The sequence below is a fragment of the Apis dorsata genome, unplaced genomic scaffold (assembly GCF_000469605.1).
Source record: "Apis dorsata unplaced genomic scaffold, Apis dorsata 1.3 scaffold_149, whole genome shotgun sequence".
In the NCBI taxonomy this organism is placed as follows: domain Eukaryota; kingdom Metazoa; phylum Arthropoda; class Insecta; order Hymenoptera; family Apidae; genus Apis; species Apis dorsata.
In genome coordinates, this window is record NW_006263440.1 from 1,129,557 (window position 1) to 1,140,430 (window position 10,874).

Genomic DNA, 10,874 nt, shown 5'->3' on the forward strand with positions numbered 1-10,874 from the left:
CATCAAAGTCCCCGACACGATTCGTCCAATCCGCCCCCCACCGATTCTAAGAAATAGAAAGATTCATCCACTTCCCCCTTCCCAACCACCCGAAATATTAAAGAAATCGGGGCGAGAGAAAGAGAAAGCCGAGAGCGCAGGTTTGGAGAACTCGGTTTTTGAAACGAGAGCCCGGAGGGTATATCTCGATGACGGCGGAAAACAGCGAAATCCCGAGCTCTGATTCGCGCGTCGATTCGCGCGAAGAGGGAAATGGGGGTGGAAAGGTAAAAACGGCCCTTTATCCCCGACTCGCCGGGGACTCGTCGTCCATTTTCGACCACACCCCTCGTTTCGGAGGAATTCGAAGGTCGCCTAGCGGGACGAGGAAGGAAAGCTTCCTCCCCTTGTTCCCTCGTGGTGGATAGGGCAGAGCGATTGACCCGAGAGGTTGGAGCGGAGTCGGGCGATTTTTTCACGGAGGATCAACTTGTCCGCCATATTAATGACCACGGTGCTTTGGATTATCCGTCGAGGTTACCCACCGCTCTCCCTTCCTTGTTGGCTGGAGCCAACTTTCTTGGAAAATTGATTGCGCTTCCACGAATCTTCTCTCTCTCTCTCTCTCTCTCGTGCTCTTTCTTCGTGTCTTTCCGTCCCTTCTTCGAAAGGGGCGACGACGAGAGGGGGAGGGGAGAGTCGCCAAGGGAGAAACGATGACGTGGTCGTGGTTGACAAACGGGAATTCCTTTCCTCCTCCGCCACGATCGAGGCTAATTATTTTCTCCGAGACGAGTACCTTTAATTGGTGTTTTCTTATCGACTGTCCCCTCCCCACCCGCCCGGCCGGCGCAAGAACGACAAAAGCCTTCGAGACGCGAATTTCGCGCTGCAGTAATTCAGTTTGGCAAGTTTCTTTCGCGCTTCGAAGTTTCCTGTGAACGTATCTCTGTTTGTCGTACCTCCCCCCTCGAGAACTCGTTAAACGCATGGCAGAGGTCGGGTTTATCGGATACCATAGAGATCTATGGTTACGAAACGAGAGGAGAGGGGAGGAGGGGAATGAGAAAAAGAAATTGCGGAGGTGTAGTTGCTTTGATGTAACGATTACTAAGCGAAAAACTGCTTACGTTTGGAGCGTAAATTGACGGTGGATGAATCTCTCTCTCTCTCTTTCTCTTATTGCGAGAGTTGCGGGGTTGAGTTCTTGTCTATCGAATTAATTCTCGACCAACTCGTGAATCGGCTTTGTATTGTGTCGAATTTTGTCGGGGTAAACGTAAACAAAGACGATTGAAATCAGCTTATTTTCGAGGTTGAAATCGTTTCTTCTCCCATCATCGTACAATTTACTCGTCTGAGGAAACAGTAAATGGAATCGGTGAACGAGTAAAAAATTTTGACCCTGTAACCTCTTATAAATTCTTAAATTCTTGATCGAAAGAGTGGAAATAAAATATTAATATGTTTTCAAGTTGAATAATAAAAAGCGTAATTCAACGGAGGTTATTCGTATTTCAATGAAATAAAATAGAATCCGATCGAGAATCAAATTTCGTTCGGTTTAAATTCCTGAAACGTATAGCCGTTTCGAACGTGTTGCCGATAACCGTGCGTGAGTGTGCGCGTCTGTGTCGAAACGCAACAACATTGCGAGCAAAGAAACGCAATATTTCGATATTTTCCAAATACATTTTTCATTATGAACGATCCTCGATTGTTGCGGCCTCGGAGAAAAGAAATCCAAAAATCTGAGAGAGGGGGTGAATAATTATAGAAAATCGTTTCGAATATTCGGAGGAAAATACCGAAAATATCGGGTTCAAATCAGACGTAAACGTGGAAAGGTGAGCAGGCTGGTGATACGGATCGAGATTCGATTGAAAAATAAAATTTCATTCCACTTTGTTTTACGTATTTACTACGCGACTAGAGCACGAAAGTGCCACAATTTATTCCAATCCCGTCATTCGATCAATCCCTTATATCTACGAACGACGTTACGTATATTAATCCTTATATTCAATTGTTGAAGCGATTAATGCGCGATAAAAAAAAAAAGAAAATAATAATAGTAACTACTAAGAAATAGGACGAATTCCTTTATCCTCACAATTTGAATTTTTGCCATTATTTTTATGATTCTATTATATATTTTATCGAGGTTCGATATTTCACCCGTTATCAAACTTTAATCAAATTCTGCAAACTGCATGAAATGATCTTATGAATTTTATTTCCTTTCCATTCCTACCACTTTCTTCTCTATCGTAGCATTTCGTACACTATAGTATTAGTGAAAATGGAACGAATCGCATCTTCTTTTCAGAACCTTGCGAGAAAACGTACTGTTCTTGGGGCGCGACGTGCGTCGTGTCGGAGAACGGGAAACCTTTGTGCCAGTGTCCTACGGATTGTCCTTCGACTTCCGAGCCTGTCTGCGGCTCCGACAACGTGACCTACACCAACTATTGCCATCTACGGAAGAGCAGCTGCCTCGAGAGAAAAAGCACGCGGGTGAAGAATCAGGGCGCTTGTGGTGAGTATACCATCCCGCCTTTTCGCTTCCCGATCGCCTTTCAACTTTCCAAATGAACAGACAGGATATTGGTAAAAGTTGGACTCTCGAGGGGTGAGGAGGCGGCCGGTATCGCGTCGTTTCGCCGTGATAAACGGAGATAACAAACGAGTATTATTCGGATAACGCCATTGTCGAGGCGAGTGTAGAAAGCATCCTTTCTCCTTGGGTGTAAAAATATTCTTTCTCGAGTCGATAACAAAATAGGTTTATTGCTTCGCGAACAGCACATCGTTTTGCCGTTGCACCGCACTTATAAAAATAGAGGGTCTCTATTTTTTGAACGGAATCTTTGAAACGTTACAAACGCCTTGTTCTCTAAGCTCTTTAAGAATCTCAAAAGCTTCTTTCAAAAGTAATTTGTAAGCTCTCTTCTTTAACAATAGCCAATCAATTGCTTTAGAAAAAAAAAGAAAAACACGAAAAAAACTCGTGATGTAGCTTAATAAAAAAAGTCGTAAAGAAAATTGCGAGAGGAGAAAGTGTCCGCAATCGTTTCTTTTTCCACGTAAATGGAAGATGCTATACAGTTTCACAGTGCGCGTAGCACGATAGAGGAACGAACGACTTCAAATATTTATGAAATCGAACGTATTGACCATAGCAAACAAGTTCTCGTTTCGAAAGGGAGACGTGAAAGATTACGAAGAGAAATCCGACCGATTCTCCTCCCGCGGGCGACAGAAACTCGAACTAAAACAAGTTCTCTCTCTTATCTCCTTTCCTCTCTCTCTCTCTCTTTCTCTGTCTCTTATACGGATCGGAGAGGAAAATGGCGGGGGATTCGCAAATATATTTGCCGCGACGGGTTTATTCGAGGCGGTTTCGATTCCCTAATGGCGTTCGTGCCACTTCCGCGCGAAATTTCCAACCGCGCGGAGATCTGTCGATGCAAAACGGAAACTTATTCCGCGATATCCTGCAATAATGATAATGCCCCGATATCGAGGCAGCCCTCTCCCCGCGTCACGTCCTATTATTCGGGTTTGGATATCGTCAACCCGCAAAAATAGAGACTCAGCCTCTCGATATCGTTGGATCCGGCTGCATCGACACGTGTCACGCTTCTAAAACGCGGCGAGGATATGACGGAGAAGGAGGAGGAGGAGGAGGGTAACGTCTGGCTTTCTGGAATCAGGATTGACGTGTATCCATTTGTCCCGTTGTTAGTAATTCCGAAAGAAATCGCTTCTGGTTTTAACTCCGCTTATTCTCGCCGAGGAGTTCGAAGTTAATCTCGCATTATTATTTTTATTTCGACGTCGGAACGGTGAGCGATTTTTCAACGCGACGATTGAATTATATTGCGCCAAGATTTTAAAAAAAAAAATAATAAACCGTCGTTACGATTCCGCCTATCGTCAATCTTGTCGATAGACAAAGCCAGTTTCGTCGTTCTCTTCTCCCCGGGAAAATGGGCCGTTTAAAAAAAAAAAAAAAAGAAGAAGAGAAAAGAAGGAAGGAAGGAACAAAAATCCTCCGAGTTGCACTGTATTAGTTTTAAAATTTCCGGTCAGGGTGGAAAGAAAGTTGAAAGAACGGCTGAGATCACCGAATAAGATCTTCCTTAGGTACTTTGTATTAGTTTTAGAATTTCTCTCCCTCCCAGGAGAAGGAAAGTTAAGCCACTGAAAAAAAAATTACATTCAGTTTGGGGTAGTGGACTAGTTTTGGCTTCTGGAAAATAAGTTTCCCGTGTCCTTCGAGTTACCTCTCCCTCCCTCTTTCCCCACGGTGTGCAACATTCAAAAACTCGTTACAATTTTTCCAAATTCAATATTAATCTTATTTTTGAGTCGAGGAGGAGAGGAGGGAGGGTAGACAAAGTTTCGAGAACTTTGTCAATAAAAAAGATGACGCGCGCGCCATCGATGCATCCTCTTTGAACCTTAAAACAAGCGCTATATATCCCACGACACAATTACGAGACGACGTTATTTACATTTAATTGTTCCAAGCGTTTAAACGTCGCTCGAACCTCTCCCTGCGACGTCCATTTATTCAGACTTTGAAATTCCGAAATAAAGCTCACCCGGAACGGGATCGATCAATTTTCGCGTATTTTTATCCACGAACCGGATATATAATGCGTGCACGGTATCAGAGAAGAGAAAATGATCGGGGGAGGGGAGGAAATTCGAAGGCAGGGTGGAGAAGGGAAAAACAGAGCGCCTCGAAAAAAACGTATTTTATCACTATCGGATCTCTTTTTGCCTCGCCCAGTCCGGCCACGATCTTGCCACCATGAATTAACCATCGCCCGATACCCGATTTTTGCCTCGAAACCTCGCGCGCCCTTCCAGCGCCGATTCTCGAAAACGATCTTTTATTCAAAGCGAGCCTACGCGCGCTTGTATCGACACCGTGTCGGTGTACCTCTTTTCTTCCTCTCCTCGGGAAAGGGGCAAATCTTAGGGGCTCTCTGTTCTCATGGAATGTATTCACCGATGGATCGAGAGGGGAACAGCTGGACGAGAGCCGGTTGCGTGCGCGTCCGTGGAAATTACTTGGAATTCTTTCGAGTTTCTGCAATTGGGAAATGGAATGATGATTTGAAATTTTGTGGAATAATGTTTCCAATAATCGAACTTCTCGAACCTGAGAGTAATATTTTTAAGGCACGAGTACGTAGAATTGTATACCAATGAAGGAATGGTATGTGTGGAGAGGGGAGTCTGTTCCATTCGAAACGAAAGATTGACGAGAGGGATGGAGATAATTTTGGAATGGAAAGAAATATATTGACGAACGAGCGTGGATCATTTAGGGTAAGAACGTAAATAAAGGGGGAAATTTATTAGCCCGAAATTTCCCATCCAGTTTTCAAAGCCGAGCACAAGTTTAATCTAGTTACGTTGCGCAAGTTCTTCGTTACACAACTCAACCTTTGTACTTCACGAATACATTACGAAGTAACTACGGAACACTTCGTTATCGTCCATGGTATTATAGTTGCAATTATTAGGCAAAGTATCGAGGCAAACTGTTCTCCCTCGATGGTGAAATAATATCGAGCAAGATTGGTGGTGGGATTCGGATGGAAGGGGTGGGGGAGGAAGATTCGAAAAAGATAAAACGAACGATCTTTGACGTGGCGGAAGAAATTTTTCATCAAGCTCGAAAATATTTCGGGAATGCGGAAAATTCGAAATTGGAACGTAACGCGTTTATCTCGAAAATTCCCCCCCCTCCCCTCTCCTCTTCGATTCTTCATGGATCGTTGGACCCTTTTACGGCGAGAATTAATTTCGCTCGCGTGCCATGAAATTTAATATTATGCGCAACCAGCTCCGATGCATAATTTCCACCGTGGCGCTCGTTCAAAGTCTATCGAAGACTTTCGACAAACTTACGGCCTGCTTGCGTCTCCGTCCCCTTCGCCCTCTTCCGCTTTCAATTACTCCCGGAGACAAGCCAGAGATCCTGAAATGTCTGGAAATGACGCGCAAGATCGCAATTGTTGGAAAGCTCCAAGCTTTTTGCTCCAGTTTAAGTGAAAACACTTCGTCGACCGTGCCTCGTCGCACGAACCTCTCGTCCTTTTATCAATTTATTCGTTGCAACGTGGATACGATATGGAGAGAGAGAGAGAGAGAGAGAAAGCTTCGAACATTTATATTTTGTTCACGGATCGATACACGTGTTCGTTCAAATTTGTTTCGAAATCGAGAACCTGAAAAGCACAAACACCGCCCGATAAATCAAACAGATATTAAAAATTGCTATTAAAAATTCCAGAGCATGAGTAACAAGTGTGTATATCTGAAACAAATATGAGGTATGGACAAGGTACGATATTGTTCATTTTTAACGATGTGGATTTTTGAGAGAACATTTTTTTTCCCCCTCCAATGTTAGTTTTAATACTTTAAAATCAAGTTTGGAGGGGGGAGGGGAACAGAATTTCGAATAATTACATCTATCGAACGAATGAAAAAAATTATTTTTTATTACGATCGTTTCTTTCTTTCTTAACAACGTCGTGAACTTTTATATCTTTTATTTTATCTCGCGTTTAAATATTCATAAAGAATTATTCATTTTAAAATAAAGCTTCTATCGAATTTAATATTTTTCACATTTACTTTTTACGATATACGGAATTTAAAAGTTCGAAATGTTGATTCTCTCTCTCTCTCTCTCTTTCTCCCTCTCGTGGATGAAGCCATCGATGAAGCGATAGTTCAGAGAACAACGATGGAAAAAAGTCTAGAGAGAGAAAGAGAAAGAGAGAGAGAGTGAGAGAAGGAAACGAAGGATATCGAAGGAAAAGGGGGAAAAAAGGGTATCCTCGATTCGTAACTTCTTCTCTAAAATCGAATTCAGACTCTGGGGTACACGTATTATCACGCCACCCGTTTCCCTTATTCCCTCTTTTTATCCACCTACTTTCCTCCTTCTTATCTTATCGGGCGTAGTTCTGGTTCATTGCGAGCTCGTTCTCCCAGCCGGTAAGATACTCCGTGTTATTAAACAAGACCCGTAATAGTAATGATACTTAACATCAGCCTCTGTCTCCCGTTGAAGTAGCCAGCCTTTTTAAATTTCTATATTACATCGTATCCTATCGGGAGAGAATTTTCAAACCTTTTTCCTCGCTAACCGCGATTATTAAAGCGATATTTAAATTAGAGAACAGAGAGAGAGAGAGAGAGAGAGAGAGAAAGATCGTGAAATTTTATCGTTCTCTTTTTTTTCTTTTTTTCGAAAGCGCGCATGGAATTCTCATTCGGCCAGCATCTTTCTAACAGCTTTCCCATGTGCACGTAAATTATTATGCGAGCAAACAATGCGGTACTGGCGTAACAGCATCGTGTAAAATAGCCGAGTGTCCCTAGCGGTTTCTCCGGACGAGTTTTCCTTCTGATGTTCTCTCTCTCTCTCTCCCTCTCTCTTTCTCTCCATCCACCTGAGTTTCTCGTTCACGCGCTCCCCGTGTTGTTTAAAGTATCTCTACGCCACGTACATATTCAAGCTCGGTCCCCGTTATCCCTCATTCTTATTCTCAGCTGCATACTTTCAATTTTTGCCCGTTTCACGCGAACCAAGTATTTCGCTCTCGTGCGTTTTCCTTCAGAGAGCGGGAGACGTTCGGGGGTAAGATTGTAAATAAACGTATCGAGTATCGGTGTGTCGAGTGTCTGTTGTCAGCTAAATCTACTAAATCAACGAACAATTTATAATATATGAGCGTTTACTGAGTGTTTCAACGATTTTTTTTTATTCCTCCTCGAACGTTCGTTGAAACGTTCCCTTCCCTCCTACCAGCAGTGTCGCCACTATCTTCGGACGATTGGCGACAATTTCGCGCGAAATTCCAGCCGAGAATAAAACGGATAAACAGGCGAAGAGATAAGAGAATGAAAAAGAGGGAATGGATGATAAGCGCGTGGTCTTAAGCTCGAGCTTTCTCGCGCTCTTCTCTCCGTTGTTTCAACCCCGCCGTTATCAGACTTCTTCAGACACCGTACCATAAATTTCCCGATTGTTTAATTTATTTCCACGCCCGTATGATCCTCGACGAGATTCCCCGCGAATTCATTCAAACTTTTCGCGCGAAATCGTTCGAAGAATCACGCGTTATTTCCAGGTTCCTATGATCGCGCCCCCTTTTTACTATTTGTTAACAGTTTCCATCGATCTTCTGCCACTTTTTTCGAAATACGGCGTGCGTCGACGATGAGTGAATCTCGCGAATCTTATCTCGACGAAGAGGAATAAAATGGCGAGCGACGAGAAACTGACCTCGGCGAATTGAATTCGCCGATTTACAGTCTCCAAATACCTGCCCCCCTCGATAAGCGAATGAGTTGTTTGCACTCGAAGAATCTAGAGAATCGGAATTCGTTCGTCGATCTCGCGAATTTATCTCGCGAAACGAAATAGAAATCTCATTATGGGGATGGAGTTTCTTAAATGAGAATCGAGTTGCATAAGAAAATTGAATTTCATCGATCGAGGTGAAATCAGAAGGGGAAATTGAAAATGATAAAATTTATTCCACTGACAATTTCCCCGTGTAGATCTTTCCCGATTAACGAAGATTATTCCTCCCGCTATTTTTAACCCGGTAATCGTGTATACGGAAGCGAGGAACAGAGAGAGAGAGAGAGAGAACGTGAGAAAATTAAATTAATCTTATCGGCTTAAGGGAGGTCCTTTCCGAGCCGGATACCAACCCCGATCCTTTCGTTTCCGGTTCACGTCGCACCCACGGAAATGCTACCGTTCCCGTTTCTTCCGCGTTGTAGAAGTGGTCACTTGCCACGCACAGTTTCGCCCATAAACCGACCGTTCTATAGCGTCCAGTTATTAAATTTCCCTAACGAGAAATTTAATAAAACAACAGATTAAAAATCATTGCATCATTATCGAGTATAATGTATACAGGAGAATTAATTCGAAAAATTTCACTTTCCTCTACTTTCCCGCAAACGCAAAAGGAGGAATCTATTTTTATCCGGGGATAACGAGTATTTAATAATTGTGATGTAAATTATCGAACGAGCGTCGAATTAATCATCAACCGATCGAAATCGAATTTCGCGTGGGCGGGAGGACGGGTTTCGGTATCGTTATCCGGAATAATTCGAGCGGCGATTTTTCCAACGTTGGAGAAAGGCTCGAAGGCTCAATGGGATGTAATTAAGTTAATCGGGGACTATCTCTTCGGTACACTTCATTACGTCTCGAAGCTACTAGTCAGCTCGGTCAACTTTTATCGAATTTACCGCGGCGATAAATCGTCGATATCACGAGTCCTTCTTATCTGCCCATTTTCCAGCATTTTCGTCTCGACAGAATGGGACGAGAGCATTGCCCCTTCACCTTCCCCTAACACGAATTTTACACGAAAGAAAAAGAAAAGATCGAACGTGCTAATCGATTCGTTGGGAAAAAGTGTTGGGAATTTCATCGATCGTTTCGTCTCGTTGCTGACGTTTATGCAATGAAATACGAGATCCAATAAAACCTTCATGTGTATATATACATCTATAAAACATCCTGTCTAAAGTTTCAATTAAAACGGTGATTGAACGTTCGTTCCTCGACGCGAATGGCGTGTAATTAAATTATTTTAGCAGAAGATTATGAAACTGTATAATGACTTCATGAGGGAATATCATACTTTACGATTCATCTTCATTGATATATCTATTTTTCCTGGACTGGAGCACACCTCTCCAAGTTGTTACATTATTTCAGCTCAATTCTCCATTTCAAAAAATTTTCCCTCTACGCATGACTCTAAGGTCGTCCCCACACGTATGAAAGGGTACTTAATCCCCGGCATACATCTTCATTTCGGAATGGCGTCTCACCGAGTTCCTTTCTCCCCGTTCTCGAGTTCTTGACTGATCCTGGTGACGCTTCACGTACCATTTCACGTCTCTCGAGAGAGGGGGTATGGCGTATTCGCGGCAAAAATATCCAGGAGGTGGGATATAAATTCGTTCCCAGTCCTCGGGGGAATCCCTCGATCGTGATTTAGGCGAATCCGATGAAGGGTGAACGACTAATGCGTTCCGGGGAGCGTCGTTATGATACAGGACGCGAGTTTCGCGTATTTTTCACGGACGGGGTGGATCGTTCGCAGCATCTTTAGGGGGTGGAATCGAAATCGAGGCATTGTTTTAAGAAAAACCGAGAAATTCGTTCTTCTGTCCTTTTTTTTTATCTCTTCCTCTTCTTGGTATTTCTCGTATAGAAAGAGAAATGTAATGTAAGAGTGTTTCTGAAATCGTGTCATCGACAGAAATCGTATCCCCGTTATTTGTGCGGGGTCGAGCAACATTTTAACTCGGACGGTTACGCGATTAATGATCGGCTCGTATATCATTTATGAGAAATTGTTATGCCAATATCGGTGTTATTAAATAACAATTAATATTAATTGTCAGGAAATACGTACCAGTATTTAACTCGCCTCGACGAGGAGGAATTTCAATAACATCAGCTTTTCGAGTTATAAGCTTTCTCCCAGCGCCAAATAATAATAATAATAATAATAATAATAATAATAATAATAATTTTCCAATTTTCCATACGCTCCGTTTAAAATAATTAAACTTCGTATATCCTTCTTCCCTCGTTCTCTCTATTCGAGAAATTGAAAAGGCGCATAAGGAACGTTCAAGTTCATCACCATCCCGTTCCCTCGAGGGTCATTTATTCTCTGTGGAGAGCGCAAATTTTATCTAGACGTTGCTACCGTTTCCGTTCTTTAGCCCAAGATGAATGATACCTACTACACTAATACGTACAGTCAGCAATATGTATTACAAGAAAGAAAAAAAAAAAAAAAAAAAAAAAAAAA

At 42.7% G+C, this 10,874-nt stretch overlaps 1 protein-coding gene across 6 annotated transcripts in view; it reads left to right on the forward strand.

The window, feature by feature from the left end:
* The window catches only part of LOC102676723 (agrin-like), a 340,887-nt gene that overhangs the window by 235,406 nt on the left and 94,607 nt on the right, over nucleotides 1–10,874 (forward strand). For all 6 annotated transcript variants that reach the window (XM_031509403.1, XM_031509404.1, XM_031509408.1 and 3 more), the window contains one exon: nucleotides 2,309–2,518. In XM_031509403.1, the coding sequence (XP_031365263.1) occupies nucleotides 2,309–2,518 (210 nt within the window). The remainder of the gene's footprint in view (nucleotides 1–2,308; nucleotides 2,519–10,874) is intronic.